This window comes from Saccopteryx bilineata, chromosome 4 (assembly GCF_036850765.1).
Source record: "Saccopteryx bilineata isolate mSacBil1 chromosome 4, mSacBil1_pri_phased_curated, whole genome shotgun sequence".
Lineage (NCBI taxonomy): Eukaryota > Metazoa > Chordata > Mammalia > Chiroptera > Emballonuridae > Saccopteryx > Saccopteryx bilineata.
In genome coordinates this window covers 24,602,554-24,622,853 of record NC_089493.1, presented here as the reverse complement: position 1 = coordinate 24,622,853, position 20,300 = coordinate 24,602,554, and the positions used below count along the sequence as shown (strand labels likewise).

General features: G+C 50.5%; 2 protein-coding genes across 6 annotated transcripts in view; one reads left to right on the top strand and one right to left on the bottom strand.

Annotated features, from left to right (window-relative positions):
• Positions 1-4,160, bottom strand: part of POMT2 (protein O-mannosyltransferase 2) — a 43,065-nt gene extending 38,905 nt beyond the window's left edge. For 2 of the 4 annotated variants that reach the window (XM_066273171.1, XM_066273172.1), the window contains exons 1-2: positions 3,719-4,160; positions 147-231 (exon numbers count right to left, since the gene is read on the bottom strand). In XM_066273171.1, the coding sequence (XP_066129268.1) occupies positions 147-231; positions 3,719-3,966 (333 nt within the window). In that variant the 5' untranslated portion in view covers positions 3,967-4,160. Of the gene's footprint in view, positions 1-146; positions 232-3,238; positions 3,313-3,718 lie in introns of all 4 variants that reach the window. The other 2 variants (XM_066273173.1, XM_066273174.1) reach the window with 2 other exon arrangements.
• A 104-nt stretch (positions 4,161-4,264) lies between these two features.
• On the top strand, positions 4,265-14,860 carry GSTZ1 (glutathione S-transferase zeta 1). Of its 2 annotated transcripts, XM_066273178.1 has the most exons (10): positions 4,308-4,423; positions 7,700-7,788; positions 8,066-8,117; positions 9,774-9,841; positions 10,351-10,431; positions 10,791-10,916; positions 11,990-12,068; positions 12,863-12,915; positions 13,679-13,728; positions 14,500-14,860. In XM_066273178.1, exons 2-10 carry the CDS (start codon positions 7,771-7,773, stop codon positions 14,624-14,626), a joined length of 654 nt encoding a protein of 217 aa, XP_066129275.1. In that variant the 5' UTR covers positions 4,308-4,423; positions 7,700-7,770; the 3' UTR covers positions 14,627-14,860. The 2 variants fall into 2 exon arrangements, with proteins under 2 accessions (XP_066129276.1, XP_066129275.1); XM_066273179.1 differs by lacking the exon at positions 7,700-7,788 and having other exon boundaries at positions 4,265-4,423.
• The last annotated feature ends 5,440 nt before the right edge of the window (positions 14,861-20,300 follow it).

The window sequence follows — 20,300 nt, the reverse complement described above, 5'->3', positions numbered from 1 at the left end:
GGACCCCTAAAAATACCAAAGATTTTCCATGAAAACAACTGGTCTGGAATGTCAGAAATTTTTTTCTATGAGGTCAAGAATTAAATCCAGAACCCAGTCTTGGCTCCAACCATTAGGAGGGCGCTATTGTTCACCACACTGCTCACCTTTCCCAGAGGTGGGTGCACATCAAAGAAAAAGGTACGGTTGATATAGTAACTTCCCATTTTTCCAAAGTGAGTCTCGTCCCAACTAAAGGAAAAACAAAAAGAGAAATGAGATACAAAAGATCAGTGAAACCAAGAGCTGGTTCTTTGAAAAGATAAACACGATCGACAAACCTTTAATAAGACTCATCAAGAAAAAAAAAGAGAGAGGACCCAAATAAATAAAATCAGAGATGAAACAGAAGTAACAATAGACACTAAAATAATACAATGCACTGTAAGAAAATATTACGAACAATTATATGCCAACAAATTGACCAATCTAGATGATATGGATAAATTACTAAAAACATACAATCTTTCAAAAGTGAATCGGGGCCCTGGCCGGTTGGCTCAGTGGTAGAGCGTCAGCCTGGCGTGCAGGAGTCCCGGGTTTGATTCCCAGCCAGGGCACACAGGAGAAGCGCCCATCTGCTTCTCCACCCCTCCCCCTCTCCTTCCTCTCTGTCTCTCTCTTCCCCTCCCGCAGCCAAGGCTCCATTGGAGCAAAGTTGGCCCAGGCGCTGAGGATGGCTTGGTGGCCTCTGCCTCAGGCGCTAGAATGGCTCTGGTTGCAACAGAGCAACACCCCCGATGGGCAGAGCATCGCCCCCTGGTGGGCATGCCGGGTGGATCCCGGTCGGGCGCATGCGGGAGTCTGACTGACTGCCTCCGGCTTTCCAGCTTCAGAAAAATACAAAAGAAAAAGAAAAAAAAAAAGGGAATCGGGAAGAATCAGAGAATACAAATAAACAGATTGCAACCAAGATTACTCTACCCAACAAAGCTCTCATTTAGAATCGAAGGACATATAAAGAGCTTCCCAGACAAGAAAAAGCTGTAAGAGTTCATCATAAAAAACCAGTACTATATTAAATGTTAAAAGTTTTTCTTAAGATAAAAAACGTGAACAACCAGGCAGGTGGTGGCGCAGTGGATAGAGAGTCGGACTGGGATGCAAAGGATCCAGGTTCGAAACCCCAAGGTTGCCAGTGTGAGCATGGGCTCATCTGGCTTAAGCACAGGCTCACCAGCTTGAGCATGGGGTCGCCAGCTTGAGTGTGGGACCATAGACGTGACCCCATCGTCGCTGGCTTGAAGCCCAAGGTGCTGATTTGAGCCCAAGCTCACTGGCTTGAGCAAGGGGTCACTCACTCTGCTGTAGCCCCCCAGTCAAGGTACATATGAGAAAGTAATCAATGAACAATGAACGATCCGCAATGGAGAACTGATACTTCTCATCTCTCTCCCTTCCTGCCTGTCTGTCCCTCTCTCTGTCTGTCTCACACACACACACCAAAAAAAAAAAAAAAAAAAAATGTGAACAATTAAATAGTAATAAATACGTACCTTTCAATAATCGAATCTAAAAAACAAAATAAATGAACAAGCAAAATGGAAACAGATCCATAGATACAGAGAACATTTTGATGGTTGCTAGATGGGAGAGGGGTTGGGAAGATGGTTGTAAAAGGTGAAGGGATTGAGAAGTACAAATTGGTTAGTAATTTGAATCTATATTGGAACTGGAATTGGTAAAGAATCGTATGGAGGTATAAAGTGCAGCATAGGGACTATAGTCAATAATATTCTAATAACTATGTATAGTGTCAAGCTATATAATGTCTAATCCCTGGGACGTACACCTGCTGGCATTATTTATGTAAGCTTTAGAGACTCCTAACTTTAGCAGCTCCATGCATATTGCCTTTGGCTGGGATCATAGACATGACCCCATGGTCCCTGGCTTGAGCCCAAAGGTCGCTGGCTTAAAACCCAAGAACGCTGGCTTGAGCAAGGGGTAAACTTGCTCTGCTGTTGCTCTCCAGTCAAGGCACAAGTGAGAAAGCAGTCAATGAACAACTAAGGTGCCGCAATGAAATGTAGTTTCTAGTAACCAACGTCTCAGAGTTAGAAGTTAGCAGCCTTGAAAAGAAACCCTCATTACAAATCTTTTGTTATTATAGGAAACCTCTTTGCCCTTTTTAAATAAATAGAAACTCTAGATACAGAATAAATATATATGTAACTTAAATTTATGATAGCTTGCTAACCTCTCATTTATCTAAAGATTAAATTTAAGCTTGATGTCTTGTTTCCTCAAATCACTTATGTCAAAAGCTTTTTATTTTTTTTAGTTTAAATTCTCATTAATTGCTTGAAACTCGTACTCTTTGGCTTTAAGTAATTTTAACCATGCTTTATTAAGGCTATTTAGGTTGTATGATAATTTAAAAATTATGATTGACATAGTGAAGATCGTTAATGATATTCGCAATCTAGGTTTGAACTACAGACTGTTCAGAACACTCTTAAAGCATGGATTCTCTTAACAGGAAGGGTTCAGTTATGCCTTTTTGAGCTGAGAGAAGTGAAAGAGTTTCTGCAAGAGTGAAACTCTCCATTAGTAGAGCTTTTGTTGGATGAAGAATGATGGCTAAGCTTGTACATATGGCAGATATGTTTAGCCTCTTCAACAAAATAAATATTTCTCTTCAGGAGTTTAACACAAACATTTTTACATTAAGAAATAAGACAGATGCATTCACAAAGAAACTTGTTCTTTAGGAAAGTCACATACAGAAAGATGTAGAAATGTTTCCACTTCTCCAAGACTTTTTGATTGTTGCAGACATCAACTGGAAATTCATATTTCAGATAATAAATCAAACATTTAAGAGTGTAGTTCAAAACTGCAGATAAATTCAAAAATTCTGCAGATTAGAAAGTTGGACCTCAGGAAATTCAGTACTAAGAATTTCTAATTCTCCATGGAAAGTTATTTACCATTATTACCCTAAAAATTATGACCCCCATAAAGGTAACCTCTGGATCAATAATCCATTCATAGATATCAACTCCTCCCTTAATCATTGTCAAAAAGAAAAACTGATTGATTTATCTTTTGATGTCGCTGGTGTCCAAACAATGCAATCACTGTCACAATTTTTGCAAAGTTCACTGGAAGAAGAATATCCATTTCTTGGTTATAACTATTTCCATTATTTAATAGTATTTCTATTAAATTTTTAATCATATTTTCTACTACCTACTTGTGTGAGACTTTTTCAGCACTCTTGAAAACCAAACAGAGAAACCGAATGGATGTCAGTGCAGCACTTTGTCCCTGTTAAGAAGATACCCAATTAAGAATTTTCCCCTTCACTGATGCCTGGAAATTCTGCACATTGGGAACTCCGATCTCAGTAAATTCAGTACTCAGAATTTCTGGTTCTCCTTGGAAAGTTCAAAGCACCTTTAAGGGCCACAATTTGAGAGCCAGGTGAGACACTGCAGCATAACCTGGAAGGCACAAAGACTGCTTCCTCAGATCCTAAGACTCCCACTGCCACCCATCACAGGAAAGATTCAGATTGCTATTAGCTACAGGCAAACACCAGAAACCTCAGTTTCCCCTTCACCGCGACTCCGCCCCTCTTTGTGAACCCCGCCCCTCCGTGCCCTAGAGCCAATCAGGGGACGCATCCCTCCCCGGTTACCAAGGTGCCTGCCGAGTCCCTCCCGTCACTCACCAGACGTGCGGTGGCTGGTCAAGGCGGTGGAAGCGTGTGGCGAAGGCCAGCAGCGTCACCAGGGCCAGTAGGGCCCACCGGCAGGCCGTCTCAAAGCGCTGCGAGCCCGGAGCAGGCCGTTTGGGGATCCGCGCTGCAGCTTCGGCGGTCCCCTCCGGGCGCGCGGCCCTGGCAGGCTGGGACCCACAGCGGCCCCTCCGGGGACGTAGCTCGGACCCTGCCAGGCCGCCGCCCACCGCCGACGGCATCCTTCCCCTTCCTCAGGATCGCCCTCCGGCCCGTGGGCACGCTAGGTCTGCTGGCTGTCCTGCCAAGAAGCCACAAAAGGGAGCTCGGGGTGCCCTGGGAAATGTAGTCCCCTGCGCAGGCAGTGGGCGCGGACCCCGGCCGCTAGGAGGCGGCTAGTGGCGCAGAGCATGATAGACCGCGAAGGCCCGGCGGACCGGGCCGGAGGGAAAACGGGCTCAAAGAACTGCAGTTCCCAGCAGCGCCGGGCCTGGGGGCGTGGCGGCAGGGCGGGGCGAGCGAGGCGAGACCGTGAAATCATTCCGGTCCCACCCCTCGCTTTACCAAGACACGGTCTATAGGTTCTGGCGTGTCGGTGTCTCACTGAGCCTCAGTCCTGTACCAGTCCGCGAGTCTTAGGCACGAAGTTTCCCGGCCTGGACGAGGGGCCGCCCGAAGTGCGAGATGCAAGCGGGGAAGGTCTGTGCAGTGCATCCCGGTGGAGGGGCGTTACTCAAACGCAGAGAAACTTGGGGCGGTGGCGGGGCGAGGAATCAAAGGCAGTCTCTCGGCCCCGCCCACAGCTCCGACGACTCCCAGCATGCAGCGCGCCGCCGCGCTGGCCTCGTGCTATGCCTGCGCGCCGCTTGCTGGGGTCTGTGGTCATGGGAGAATTGGGACCACCGCGGCGACGTGCTGGGCTGGTCGGGCTGTTGATTCCTCACCTCTCTGTAGGGGCTCACAAATGTCGCTTTGCTTACCTGTTCTGCATAGCCCTGCGTGCTCCTTTCCCGGCTGATAGGCCGAAAGGCCCTAACAGTTAACATATGGCCTAACAAGGTGGTTTGCATTTTGAGAGACCACCAGGGGCGAGTGGAGGCAGTGGCACTTCACAGTCACCCGAGGAGTTTCTGGGCCCACCCTAGAGCCACTGTTATCAGTCCCGAGGATCTACCTGAATACACGCCCCAGATGAGTCTTGTTCAAGTTTGAGAACCGCTTTTGTAGCTCAAAGGAAGGTGGCAGGCCCATCTGGTGGGATACAGCATCACTTAAATAATATAGAGTCCTGCCACTCCCAAATGGGATTTTAGGAATCCTTCTCTAAATCATGTGTAAGAGACGGTTTGAAAAATAAAATCTGCTCGAGTGGTCAGAATCTATATTGGAACTGGAAATAAAATTTCTCCGAGAATGATGATGAGATGGATATTTGACTTGGGCTTAAAATTTAGCTCTAGAAGTGTGAAAAGGAACACGTTTATATAATTATCAATAAAAGAAAGACTAGAAACTGCCCTTCAGTGTGTCTCCTGATGACCCATCAGTGGGAAATCAGAGGGCAGTGGCATTTACAATGACTGGTTACCCTTCATACAGATCAAAGGTGTAACATGTAGTAATCAGGAAGGGCATTTCTTCAAGTATTCTAAGCTGATGTCTGCCACTCTCTAGTGGTCCCATCCCTCACCAGCTGTCCCTGTCTTGGCCCCAGAGCCCCCTCTAGCCTGGTCAGGTAAAGAAAGGGATGCACCTCCAAATATGTTACATCAAACTGTAGCCATCCAACTCTTGCCCTTCTAAGGACACCTGCTGTTCATCACCTGCCCTCTGTGCCGGGACCACCTTCACTTTCCCCACAAAAGGTTCCTCAGCACAGGCAGGAACTCCTGACTCAGGAACCAACTTGGGAGGGCCTGAGTTGTCACTTGTACCCTTGCCCACCTATAAGACAGAGTTGGTAGTTCAGGGATGGTGCGAGCAGGTTAGGATAGCAGCTTGCTGCGCTGGGGGATACACAGGGGAGAGGAAACTTGGGTGAAATGTCTGTAGGCAGAAGGATAGTAGACAAATTCTATTGAGTTCTCCTTCATCCATACAGATTCAAGTGTCTGCCAGAACACTAATTACTGCTACCTCTGTCCTGGATCCTGCTTTGAAGTTCAGGTTACCCAAGAAGCACCAAAGGAAGTACCTTGGAGCTTTTTAAACTTTAGAGGAGAGGTCACACACTCAGCTGCCTCCAGGGGCTGGGACACACCAAAAAAGAAGTGGGCCACGTGGGGGCCACAGCAGATAAGAGACGGTATCCCCTGACTTAAGTGTGCTATTAATTGGCTCCAATCAATTGCTGCTCAGGAAGCCAAGTCCACTGTTTCCAGATTTCTTAAAAAACAGCAGGATTTGCCTGACCTGTGGTGGTGCAGTGGATAAAGCGTCGACCTGGAAATGCTGAGGTCGCCGGTTCGAAACCCTGGGCTTGCCTGGTCAAGGCACATATGGGAGTTGATGCTTCCTGCTCCTCCCCTTGACTCACTCTCTCTCTCTCTCTCTCTCTCTCTCCCTCTCTCTCTCCTCTCTAAAATGAATAAATAAATAATTAATTAAAAAAAAACAGCAGGATTTGTATATGAAACATCCTCATTTTTTAATGTTGGCAACTACAAACATCCCTCACTACCCATGGGGGATTGGTTCCAGGACCCCTCCCACCAGAAATACTAAAATCCAGGGATACTCAAGTCCCTTATATAAAATAGCATAGTAGGCCCTGGCCGGTTGCTCAGTGGCAGAGCATTGGCCCGGTGTGTGGATGTCCTGGATTCGATTCCTGACCAGGGCACACAGGAGAAGTGCCCATGTGTTTTTCTACCCCTCCCCTTCTCACTTCTCTCTCTCTCTTTTTCTCTCTCCTTCTCTCCTCCTGCAGCCATGGCTCAATTGGAGCGAGTTGGCCCCAGGCGCTGAGGATGGCTCCATGGCCTTAGCCACTGGCGCTAAAAAAAAAAATGGCTCCAGTAGCAACAGAGCAAGGGCCCCAAATGGGCAAAGCATCGCCCCCTAGTGGGCTTTCCAGGAGGATCCCGGTTGGGGCATATGCAGGAGTCTGCCTCTGACTTCCCTCTTCTCACTAAATAATAATTTTTTAAAAAGCATAGTATACTTTAAATCAGTTCTAAATTACTTAATATACCTAATACAACATAACTACTATGTAAGTAATTGCCCTACTGTATTGTTTAGGGAATAATGACAAGAAAAAAGTATCTGCACATATGATACTTAGTACAGACCCAACCAAAGCAATAGTCATAGACTTAACTACGTGGTTCACAGTACACGTCAATAACAATGTAACTTTTTTTCCTGAATATTTCCAATCTGCAGTTAGTTGAATGGACACCCCCAAATAAGCAGAGAGCCAAGTGTGATTGAAATGTTTTTTAAATACTGTGTAGACCAAACAGAACACTGGGGCTGCCAGCTTACAGCCCCAGCTTTGGAGTGAATGGGCATATACTCCAGCTATTTTTATGACACCAGCTGACAGCCTGGCAGACTGGTGGGTGACGGGTTTGAAAGCAGTGGGCACCAAGGCATCAAGAATTAGAATTCCTGGTCTTTCTGCTACTGCTGGAAGGAATGTGTCTAAGCCAGCATTTTAGGGCAAGTCTTCCTTTTACTGGTGAGGGAGCTGCAGACGAGAGAAGGCAAGGATTTGCCCCAGTCATGCAGAGCTGGTCCCTGCATTGGGATCAGATCCCGGTATGCCAGCCCCCGGCCCCTTGCACCACATGAACTGCTTACCTCAAAACCAGTCTACTCTGTCTGCCCAGGACACCAACCCTAGCTCCACCAGGAGCATAGGAAACTTTTCACAGCTTGGGAAGAGATGCCCCTCTGTCCTGAGTCAAAATTCCCCTGATGGCTGCCTGGTGCAGCTTCCCCATTGGCTCATGGGATCCACCCTTTCAGGATCCCTCCCTCTGCCCTGCTGCTCTGTGACAGGGGACATTCCTCAGGAGGCCAAGGGTCACCACAGCACCATGACTGAGTCTGGCAAGGTAAGGAGGGCCCTTTCAGGCTGGCTGCCCTTTCGGGGGACTGTCAGACCTCCGGCAGGCACGACAGCACAACTCGGAGCTGAGGGACGCCGCAGGACTCCTGAGGCCTCTGAGCCGGATTGCTCGGAGTCTGGCCTGAGGAAGAAGGCCTGGCAGGATGGGAAGAAACAGGGCTCGCTTGGATGCCCTGGCTGCGGGGTGGTGCCTCCTCTCCAGGGGCTTCTGGAGCCAGGAACCTATTGAGCACGGTTAGGACACATCTCTTCTGTCTCCTCAGCCCCTCCTCTACTCCTACTTCCGAAGCTCCTGCTCCTGGAGAGTTCGAATTGGTAAGAGTTGCTCTCCACCAAGAGCCTGGGCAGGGTGGGCTAGGGTGGGCTAGGGCGGAGGAAGCCCTGGGTGAGAATGATGGCCTGGGATAGAGGGGGGCTCCTTCAGGCAGATCTTCACCCCCAGCAGCCGGCATCCCTGGTCTCCTGGAGCCCTCAGCACTGAGTGGCACCTCCACTTAGGAAGTCCAATGAGAGGAGAGTGGGGGTGGGTTGTTTTTCCTCTTGGGCCCGCCACTTCTCCCACCCTGCCCTTCAAATCTCCTTAGCAACCATGCCTAAAGCAGGCTCACAAAATCTAGAGGACCTTGGTAACTGGCAGGAAACAGCTGGCCTTCCTCAATCCTTATCTTATTTGATCTGGTAAATTAAACAGACTGGCCATGTGCATTCAGTTTAATCCTTTCCTCCCTCTTTTAGCACAGTCCTTGGCAAAGGTCATAGTCCTAGTTGCTCATACTGGGGAAGAATGTGCTGAGTGCTTTTGTGTCCATAATTCCATTTAAACCTCAACAACCCTAGGAGGGAGGTACTATTTTTGTCCCCAATGTACAGATGAGGAAACTGAGGCTTCAAGCCACAGGAAGTTACTTGCCAAAGGCTTCACAAGCTAGCAAATGAATATAATGAAATCTGAAGCTGTCCCTAACTGAGAAGCTATCCCTCATGACCCCTCTCCCATCCCACAGGTATTTAGTATTTGCTGGAATTAGTAGGCAAGGGCACCGGGGAGCAGGAGGACACATTTCTCCAAGAAGATGCCTTCCCTGAGCCCAGAGCCTTTGGCCTGGCTGAGCCAGAAGCCACACCAACATGAGGGCATACATCGGTCTCTCCCACTTAGCCCCAGCCACTTGCACTCCTCAGAATGGAGCTGACCAGTGCTGAGGAGGAGCCCCTTGTCTCCCGGGCTTTCCTGAGACCATCCCTCTCCCCGGCTCTTGGCCCTTACCTGAGACTGGTCATCACCACATTTTAATGCTGAAGTATGCATGCACACACTCACACACTAGGGTTGGCTGAAGGTTTTTACCCTTACCTTGCCAGGGAAAATCATCAAATGGAATGGAGAGGAAATCTGGTCACTGGGGCTGCAGCAGATGCTCTAAGACCACCAAAGAACCTGATGCTCTGCTTGTAGTCCGTAGTAATGAGAGAGCAGTGAAAACGGATTACAAAGTGGTTCTTCTCTAAAGAGTGTCCGTAGTAATGAGAGAGCAGTGAAAACGGATTACAAAGTGGTTCTTCTCTAAAGAGTGTCCGTAGTAATGAGAGAGCAGTGAAAACGGATTACAAAGTGGTTCTTCTCTAAAGTGTCAGCTGCCCATGCACATGCTTTACAGTCACTTGAGGAGCCCCTTCCCTTGGCCCTTAGATGCCTTCATGAGGGAATGATGCATGCCTCCAACACAAGGCCCTGCTCGCCTCTGCTGCCCTCCAGAGCCTATAGTGTGCCCAGGCCAGAGAGCCAGAGCGTCATGGACCTGGGCTAGCAGAGTGGGTGGTGACCAAGGAAGCTGGAGAGAAGGGGAGAGGGCCAAGCGGGGCCTTCACTACCTAGCAGTGTGGGGAAAGCCTCCCTCTACAACCTCATGTCGCCCTGGGAAGTGGAGCCAGAGGCTGTCCCCTGACTCTTCTGTCTGCTGTCTCTCCTAGCTCTGGCCTTGAAGAGCATCGACTATGAAACAGTGCCCATCAACCTCGTAAAGGATGGGGGCCAGCAGGTAAGGAGGCTGCCTGCTGGCCACAGTTTGGGAGTGTGAAGCCTTGTAGTAGAATCCATCAGAGGGTACAGATTTCTCCCCCAAGAGGTCCCCTGGCAGAAGAAGCTGCTGGCTCCCCCCCCCCCATGGGAATAGGTGGCAAGCAATGCAGCAAGAGGAGTCATGGGAAGAACCCAAGCTTCAGACTCCATACCACAGCCTGGCCTCTCAATGCCTGACCCTGGGGGGCGGGTAGCGAGTGGGTCCTTGCCCCATGCTGGGCCTTCTGGATGTACCTTGGTGGCCAGTGTGTAAGGTGCACAGAGCCAGGCCCTTGGGATGAAGCCTGTAGCTCAGCAGCCACTGGAGGTGGGGATAGGGCACAGGTCACCCTGGGCCTGGGAGCCAGGGCCTTCCCCAGGGGAGGGAGGTCCAGTTGGGTAGCAGACCCAGGCTCTTTCTGTTCGCCTGCTTCTGCTTTAGCCAGCTCAGGCCAGGCCACCCAGCCCACCAGGGCCTTCTCTCCACAGTTCTCCGAAGAATTCCAGGCACTCAATCCCATGAAGCAGGTGCCCGCCCTGAAGATCGATGGCGTCACCATTGGCCAGTCAGTGAGTGCGGGCTTGGGGCCGCCCGTGGGAGTGGTGCCCTGAAGGAGGGGTCCTCACAGCTCTTCCTTGCCTGTGTATGGCCAAGGCACCTGGCTCTTAGTCGGGGCACAGTAAATTCTTGGTCTGTGGGAGGAAGGGTGGGTGGTAGCTTCGGGAAGTGAAGAGAGACTCGAGCACATGGGGAACCAAATTCTGCAGGATGAGGGTCCAAAAGGAGTTCAGCCTCCTGAGGAGCCTCTTGGCTTCGCGGGGTTCAAGTTGAGTAAGGCAAGGAGGAGGAGGGGTTTGCAGGCTCTGTCCCCTCTGGGCCAGGGGCCCTGGGTCCTCACCTCGGGCCTCTCACTGCTCGCTCTGAACAGCTGGCCATAATCGAGTACCTGGAGGAGACTCGGCCCACTCCACGACTCCTGCCTCAGGACCCAAAGAAGAGAGCCCTCGTGCGCGTGATTTCCAACCTCATCGCCGGCGGCATCCAGCCCCTGCAGGTGCGGCACTGTGCGCCTGCGTGCGCGCAGGCTGACTGTGCAGAGCCCACAGTGAGGTGCCCAGCTTGGGTGTGAGGGTGGCAGCAAGACAGGGAGGGATTCTCAAGGGCTTAGACCTAGACCACGGGGCGGGACCAGGTGGGGGAAAGGGGAGGGATTCCAGAAATCATCTACTCCGCTGGGTCCCCAACCACACTCCCGGAAGTCCTGGGTTTCCAGATGTATCCAGAGGTGCTGGAGGGGGGAGGGGCTGAGCTGCCCAGGCGCAGGCCTTCCACCGTTAACCAGCGCAGCCTCTCTTTCATCTGTTCTGTATCATAGATTACGATGCCCATAAGGTTTTTATTTTTTATAAAGTTATCGTTGATTTGAAAAAAAAAAAGTAATAAAATAACTCATCTGTGCTAACCCCTGACTTTGCAAATGAGGAAATAGTCCTAGAAAGGTAGTGATTTTGTGACTTTGCGGTCACTCAGCTAAGTTTGGCAGAGCAAGGACCAGAGCCCACGACCAGTGGCTGGCCATGTGCCTGTGTCCTGCCACCCCATGTCCTTTTTTTTCTGTAACAAAGGAGGTTGTAGAAGACAGTCATCCTCATTTTATAGATGAGGACACCGAAGGCAGAAGTGCAGTGGCTCCACGGGTGCAAGGATAGAACCAGGGTCCAGCTCTCCAGAAAGCTAATCCTATGTGCCTTCCCCCGTCCCCGTCCCCTCCAATCGCACTCCCACTCCTCACAGCCACTTTGTAAGGGGGAAGGGATGCAAGGGAGACGGCCCCAGGTTAGGGCCACACTCAGCACAGCATGGCAGTGTCCCAGGGCCCCCCTTGCACATCGCTGCCAGAGAGTGGGCAGGCTGCCAGACTGCAGGGCCCTGGGGCAGCCTGAGAGGGTAGCCGGCTCCCTTTAAACTCAGGGCCCTGAGGGGAGGAAAGGGCTCCTGGGGCCTGGGGGAGTCAGGGGAGGACGGGGAATAGCCAGGGCACTGGGAACCGAGCTTCCCTGAGGGCTTGGCTGAACAGGCCCAGCCCGGCTCCCAAAGCCAATCACAGATTTCCCTTGGGCTGCACAGAACCTGTCTGTCCTGAAGCAAGTGGGACAGGAGAACCAGCTGACTTGGGCCCAGAAGGCCATCAATTCTGGTTTTAATGGTGAGTCTTTACTCTGCAAGCTTCCCCAAGGTGACCTCTCAGAAATCACCCTGTGCCCATGGCCCCGAGTATTGGAAATAGCTCTCTAGGCTTTTTGGTCTTGACCAGTGGTAGTCAACCTGGTCCCTACCGCCCCCTAGTGGTAGTCAACCTGGTCCCTACTGCCCACTAGTGGGCATTCCAGCTTTCATGGTGGGTGGTAGCGGAGCAACCAAAGTATAAATAAAAAGATAGATTTAACTAGAGTAAGTTCTTTTATAAAGATTTATTCTGCCAAACTTAGCAAAAATCCGACATAAAGTACTTGGTAATTATTATTATATGCTTTAACTTGCTGCAACTCTGCTTTATAAATTTTATAAAGTTACTTCCCTACTTTATAAATCACCATTACTGTGGAACCGGTGAGCGGTTAGAAAATTTTACTACTAACAGAGATACAGAAGTGGGCGGTAGGTATAAAACGGTTGACTACCCCTGGTCTTGACAAAGCCGAGGGTGGGGGCAGGGCTGCGGAGGTAGTGGGCTGGGCAGCATCCAGACCTGGGAAGAACTGCTGCCTTGGCCAGTGGCAGGTCTTGTCCCCTCTGGGAATGGCCGCTGGACTTGAGAAGCCTGAGAAAACATCATCTCGCCCCCCTGTGCCTATCAGCTCACCCTCTCTGAGCTGCCATCCATGTCCCTGCGGCACACCTACCCCAGCCTGTCACTCAGCCGCCCATTTCAGAACGATGGAGGCCGAGGCCCAGAAAGGCTTATCTCCAGAGTAAGATTATTCTGTGGTCTCCCCACAGCTTTGGAGCAAATCCTGCAGGGCACAGCGGGGAAGTACTGTGTGGGAGACGAGGTAAGCCCTCCCAGCCCTGCCCACAGCGCCTCCTGCCTCCTGCTGACCCTCTCCCACTTCCACTCGGCCATCTCCCTCCACCCCAGGGCAGGCTCCGTCCAGCGAGGTTCCCGAGAAGGCATGGGGTGGGGGACCAAGGTCATCTTCCCTGGGCCAAGCGGAAGGCAGCTCATGGGGAGCTCCTTTGCTTGTTCCTAGTCCGCTGCCTCAACAGGAAGTGCGTCTCATTCCTGGAGGTATTCAAGCTGAAGACTCATCTCTGAGATAAGGAGGCAGTCTAGGCATCAGATGAGGGATGAGACTAGAGGATGGCTCCTTTCCCTCCCACTTCTGAGATGCTAGGGCTTAGGTACCGTTGACTCCCACAGGCTAAGGCCCTGGCCCTGTGATAATTCGGTTCCAGGGCCCACAACCCCAGCCTGAGCCATCCCCTCCCTTCTGGGAGCCCTCAGTAAGGGCCCAGGATGGCTTTTCTTCACAAGCACAGTGACCACTATGGCAGTCAAACCCCCTCTGGCTGCCCACAGAGTTGGTTGTCAGGGCAACGGGAACATGCCCTGGGAGAAGCCCTCAGCTCCGGAGACAGACCCAGACAGGCCCAGGGAAGATGAGGGCGCTGGGGCCGTGGGGATGGATGAAAGAGCCAGAAGCAAATGGGACCGTCAGGGACTGGCGCCCTAGTACTGTCACCAGTAGACACACCCAGCCCAGCCTGTGAGTCTGAGAGCACACCCTGATGCAGACACACCCAACTGTCTTTCAGGTGTCCATGGCTGACCTCTGCTTAGTGCCTCAGGTGGCAAATGCTGAAAGGTAAAAGAGAAGTCTGCCACCCTCCCTCTTCCCCCGGCTCCTCCCTTCAAAACGCCCAGCCTCCTCCCACAGTCAGCTCCCCCCCCCCCCCCCCCCCCCGCCCCATCTCATGCAGACACTCCCCTGACTGGCCCTGTGCCGGGCCACAGCAGCCACCGTGGCCTGGAAGAGACAAGGCAGAGGTACTCAGTGGGACACTCTACCGTGCTCACCTGCAGCCCAGGTGGTCTTGCATAGCCCCTGCTCCTAAGAACAGGTGGCTCAACTAGAAGGAACCACTTAAGGGCCTGCTATCCAGACATGGTGTGTCTGTGCCCTGCAGCGGGCTCTACCTCTGCTTTCCTCCATCAGCCCTTCAGTAAGGCATGAATGAGAACCTCTCCATGGAAGGTACTGTATTAGGGTCCCTTAGGGATATGGAAATGTATGGCACAACCTCTGCCCCCAGGGAGCTTATAACATGGGTGGAGAGATCATCTGTATATGTAAAGGCCTAGCACTGTGTCTTACACATAGTAGGTTCTCAACAGCCAGTGCTTGGAATAGAAACAGTAGGCAGCAGAGACACCAGCTGATACTGCACAAGAGCTACCCTCCCCAGAGCACTATCTGTGAAGAAGACTTCCCACCTGTCAGGGCCACCTTCCTAGCCATTCCCTGGCCAGCCCCTGGGGCCTCCTCCAGCCCTGCCTCTGCACTTCCCTCTTCGCCCGCAGGGCAGTCTCCCTGTTCCCCGCAGACCCTGGCTGAGGTGGGTGTTTCTCTGCACAGGTTCAAGGTGGATCTCACTCCCTACCCTACCATCAGCCGCATCAACAAGTCACTGCTGGCCTTGGAGGCCTTCCAAGTGTCTCACCCCTGCCGGCAGCCAGACACCCCCCCGGAGCTGAGGGCCTAGCTCTCACACCGTGCCCCACCGGTGCAGGAGCCGAAGCTGGGTGGGCTGAACGGGCCTGGAAATGAGGAAGCCCTCACTGGAGTAGCAGGAAACTTGCACTCCTAGCCCGTGAACTGTAGCCCTGGACCTGCCTCTTTCTGAGCCTCTTTCTGCCTTTGTCCCCTCAGCTGTCAAATGTGATCAGGGTTGGGTGGGAGGATGCCGGAAGGGAAGGGACAAGAACATTACCTGTAACCTCTGTCACGGTGCAGTCATTAAGGAGAGGTGAGAATGCAGACTAAAATGCCTGGCAAGCTTTCCAGAACCGTAAGGAAGTCTGTCTGACCCCCCCCCGCCCCACCCACGTGCCTGACTCCAAAGAATGCCCACGCTGCAATTTGATAATTAAACTGAAGCCCAGGCCTCCAGGTGGCTAAGGTAAGGCTGAGGTGTTCAGTTTTCAGTTAAGGCAGGTCCAGAAGGTGAACCTTCCTTCTAGCTGGGCTTCCTCTGACCCAGGTGAGGAAGCCAGCCAGCCCCTTTCCCACACTGGTAGGCCTGGCCCCTGGGACCTAAACCCAAAAGATTGCCTGAGAGAATCAGACAAGATCCAGAAGAGACCAGATACAAAAAGCAGGAAAGAAAGCATTTGTGACCATCTGTTACCAGGGCTAGGAAGGAGTCCCTTGTTAAGCACTGACAGTGGGGTTGGCCCTTCGACCCGGCCCCTCATCTGCAGAGGCAGCCTTCTCTGGACCAGTCCCAGGATTAGGCACTGAGGGTAAATCCAGTCCTGAATGAATTGTCCGGACGCTGGAGGCAGCCTCCTCCGTGGGCACTGTGAACAGCTACTGACCAGACTAGCTCAGGGGGCCAACCAGTTTACCTTTGGCTCCCATGCCTGGCAACATTCAGCTGGAACCAGGATCACCACTTGGCATAGATATTGTAGGGAGATTGGGGTCCCTTATGGGAGTGAAACACGATGACCTTTATGTCCCACACCTGAGATTGCATTTCTGCTGCATGGCTGAGGTTTCAACAGGGAACTAAGGTATATATGTCTGGTTCAAACAGAAGCCACCTTTCTCTGCCATGAGTCCCTTTTCATTAGCCCTAACCCTGGGAATCTAGTTCTCCCCTTCTGGGCTCCTCCATGGCCTCTCCTTCTCTCTTAGATGACCTGGGCTCTAGGCTCTAGAATGACCAAAATGGGCCACTCTCATTTTGGGGGTACGCTTGTCCTGGTAGAGTCAGAGAGCATAAGAGGAAAGTAGCTAAGACACTGCGATGACAAGGGAGACACAGTGGTACCTCCTGTTCTACTCTGCTGCCATCCGGGCCCTTTTCTCAGGCTACTCTGGACTTGCCTGGCTGGATCCGGCTCTCTCCAAGAAACCTTTATGTGAGACAAGAGACTAATCTTCTCAGCCTGTTTATCAGGAGTCATCACCTGCTTTGAGCATTTGAAATAGAAAACTCCTGTGGATCCTAAAGACAGAATGAACTCGAGGAAAGAGGCAGCCCCACACTCAGGCTGTGTTCCTACAACTCCCACAGCAGGGTGCCTCCCCGGCCCTGGAGGGACAAGGGACCAGCAAGCAGCAGCCGGCCAGCCTCAGGGGCTAGCCTGGCCAGATGGGGCGCTGCTGCCACTTGCCTGGGATTAAGGAGGCAGCTGGCTCTGCCTTTCACCACCAGGCCTTTGGGAGCCCAAATGATATGAACCAGTTTTCAGCTCTGCTGAGGTAACAAGGTTCCCCCACCCCTTCCTCCTCCCAGCCTCATCTCTAGGTAACAGAGAAGCCCAAGAGACTTCTGGGAAGTGAGGGAAATAGAATCCACATCTAGGTCAAGGGGAACAAACAAGACACCGTGAGACCACTCCCCCTGCCCTGAATGACTAGAGAGAACTAGGTATAATCTAGGATTTTTCCTAGAAGAAAACAATCTCGCATCACTCCTCCTCCAGCTGGCAGTGGACTTACTACTTCCCTCTGTCCAGTCCAGTAGCCCACAGTGAGCCCTCCCAGGTCACCCCCACAGCTGGGAGCTGGGCTCTGTGGGTGTCTGGCTGGGAGTATGGCAGACATGGCCCTTACTCACACTGAGCTTCCAGACCTCTACTTCTTTTCTTCTTCTTTCCCAAGTGAGACGAAGGGAGGTAGAGAGACAGACTTACATGCGCCCCAACCGGGACCCACCCAGCAATCCCCCTCTGGGATCATGCTCTGCCTATCTGGGGCCATGCTCGCGACCGAGCTATTTTTAGCACCTGAAGAGGAGGCTCCACAGAGCCATCCTTAGCACCTGGGGCCAATGTGCTCAAACCAATGGTGCCATGGCTGCAGGACAGGCAGGAGGGGTGGGGCAGGGTGGAGAAGCACACATGGTCACTTCTCCTGTGTGCCCTGAATCAAACCCAAGACATCCGCACACCAGGCCTACATGCTACCACTCAGCCAACCAGCCTGGGCCCCCTCTACTTCTTGAAATTTAATCAGCTGGCTTTAACTTTACCACTCATTATTGCATATCTGCTTATCTGATCCAAGATGACTTCTAAGAATTGTCATATTTTTAACTCAAGTCTTTTCCCTGACAGTATCAAAATATTAACCTGTTTAACCTGGCACTCCATTAGCCATCCTAAAATTGATCGCACAAGCTCAATGGATTTCAAGGAAATCTAAATCAGGTAGAGGCCAGAGTCTCTATTATCAAACACTTAAAAACCATCCCTCACCAAATGCACAAAACTCATTTTATTATACATACTTCCCCCATAGTTCCCCCGGTTCAGGAGTTTCCTGTTGTGTGTCAAATGAAACGTGAACATCTGCCCTGGGCGTGGGGAGAACAAATGCTGTGGCTTTTCCTCTGGGCTCAGCAGAGATCCTTGGAGTCCGTGACATTTCTGAGGCCCTCCTTTCTCATTGGTTTTCCCCAAACCCAGACAGACTTGTCCTTCCCCACAAACAGACATCTAAGCCAAAGTAATTCACTCTAGGCTCCTTTCAGGTGACTCGTCTGGGAAGTGTGGGGTTCTCGCAAGCACTCCCATGCCAATTACCTGTGCCACCCAGAGAAAGGACTGACCAAACCTTTTTAGTCCTCGGCTGCACTGGCTTTAGGAGGAAAATAGCACATCTCCTGTAGCAACACAAGCTGGTCTCAAGGCCAGGGCTGGGACCATCCTTACTGCCTTCTTCACCTAGAACCAAAAAGAGAACCAACCCAGGACCAACTCAGCTCTCAAGGGCCTGCAACAACTTTTCCAATATCTCCTGTGGGTTTCAGGGACTGGGCTGTGAGGAAAACTGGGGACATGGAATTGGGAGGGCTGCAGAGAGAGGGCAGGCCCAGGAGAGCCACCAGCTCAGGGTCAACTGAAGGAGGGAAAAGTGTGTGTTGGGGGAAGGAGAGGGCCAGTGGGATGAGTCAGGTTGTGGCCTCAAAGTAAACACTGCTAATGGGAATGGAGGGCAGTCTGTCTGGTTTCTGGGCCTGCAGTTTTGAATCAAAGTGAGATTGTCATGTATCTCCAGACCTGGGGCCTCCATGGAGTCGTCATCAACTCGGTTTGCTGTTTGGCTGGAGACCTGAGCTTTTGCAAGCTTCAGCCCCTCCCCTTAGGGAACCATCCTCCAGGGACCTGGGGCTGCCTGCGCGGGAGAGAGGAGAACCCTCTCTTCTTTTCCGAGAATTTAGCTGTGCTTTAGGGAGTGTATCTTCCCTGCAGAAGGGCAGAGTTCCCCTAAGCTCCCCTAGAGCTGCACTCCCGTCTTACCTCTGTTACCCAAGTACAAGCAAGGTGACTAGCCTTACTCCATAATTGTGGGTTAAAAGGAAGATGTCCTTCCTGTGCAACCGTGGGTCGCCTCCCTGGATGTCTGTCTCTGTCTGTCAGGGCCCTAGAAGGTCATGAAGGAGCAAATAGTATTTCCCCAAGTGCATAGACTTTTCTCTAGAGGTCAGACTAAATGGCTCCAAGGCTTGCCAATAATTAAGCCTCTATAAAGGGCTTTGAAGATGACCTTCTCTGAGACTCTTTCCAGTTTGCAAGTAAATTCTTATTTTCAGAGGTTGATGTGTCTCTCAATCCAAAACCATCACCTATTTAGGGGATATTTTCCAGTAGGGGCTTCTTCCCAAAGGCTGAGTGGGTGGTAAAAGTCAAGTCCGTCTTCATTTCTGCGTCAGTTGTTAGATCTGTGATGAACAGTCAGCAGGCACCTCTTCCCAGTACGCTAGGGCCACAGGGAGACATGAATTGCAGTCTTCCCACATGCGAGTGGCCATACTGGATGAAGAACACATGTTGGAGTGGGCTAATACTGGTAATTAGATGGAAATAGTTAAGTTCTGGCAAATACTTTGGAAGGATAAAAGCAGGAAGGACTTGAGAACAGAGCAAAGAAATACAGGATTTTGTTCCAAAGCAATTTTACATACCCATAAGGAAAATAGGAAACTGATTGGACAAACAGGTGAATACACATATTCATAAGTATTCATTTTATTGGCTCCTACTAACTTTAAACACAACTTATTTAATTCTTGATTCCAAGGTCATAGCAGGCATTCTTCCACTTTGGGAGAATACCTGAGCTAAGATGGCTGCTGAGCTTAGCTAGAACCTCATGGGTTAAAGAACACCGGGCTGAATGTCAAGAGCTGCAGAGTGTGAGCTGCCTTATATAACCTTGTGTCAGGGTCAGTGATATGCGTGACATTAAAAATTAGTAAGTAATCTTCAGTATGTTGTGAGATACCCAGCATACCCAAACATTACTCATTCAAGGACCCTGCCTACATACAGTTTACCTGGGCTTTTCATTATTGGTTGTGGTACAGTTTGGTGAGATTATATCATTTAACTCACAATTATTTCAGACCTCTTCCTCCTTTATACAACAGCCTCTAATATATGTTGCAAAAGAAAGCAGAGACAGATCTAACAGACTCCCCTTAGAACCACAGATGTCACTGAAGAAAATACTTAAATGGCACCTCTCCCTGCTCAGATGTGAAGTCTTTCTCATTCTGAAACAGACACCAGGGATGTGCAGAGGCAGCATTGTAAAAGATGTCAAAGATATCTTATGGTTTCATTTTTTGTAAATGAAAATAGGCTAATATCACCCAGGCTGAGTTCATGACTACCCTGATGTCCAAAGTACTGGTTCCAAATCTGAACAGAGTAAGTAAATACACTGGAAAGTGAACATCACTGGGGATCAAATACTGACAAAACTCAGTAATGTTCTATTTAGTAACCATTACTCTGAACTCTATTTTTCACTCTTCAGCCCAAACCAGCTCCCAGTTCATAATACTGTGCCATGAATTTAAATGTAGATGAGAGAGCTATCATTAACCTCATTCTCAATTTTTTCTTAATTGTCAATTTTCTTAATTTTTATAACCTCAATAGATTAAACTAATAGAATACCTTTCCTTTTAAGATGCAGAGGAGAGATTAATGTCATCTGTGCCCTAGCCAGTGGTGCAGTGGATAGAGTGTCATCCCAGAGCACTGCAGTCACCAGTTCGACCTCAGGGTTGCCAGCTAAACCCCTGGTTCAAGCCCCAGTCAGGGCACATATGAGAAGGAATCAATGGCTGCACAACTAAATGGAACAAAGAGTTGAAGCATCTCTCTCTCAAAAAGAAATTTTTTAATGTAAATCAG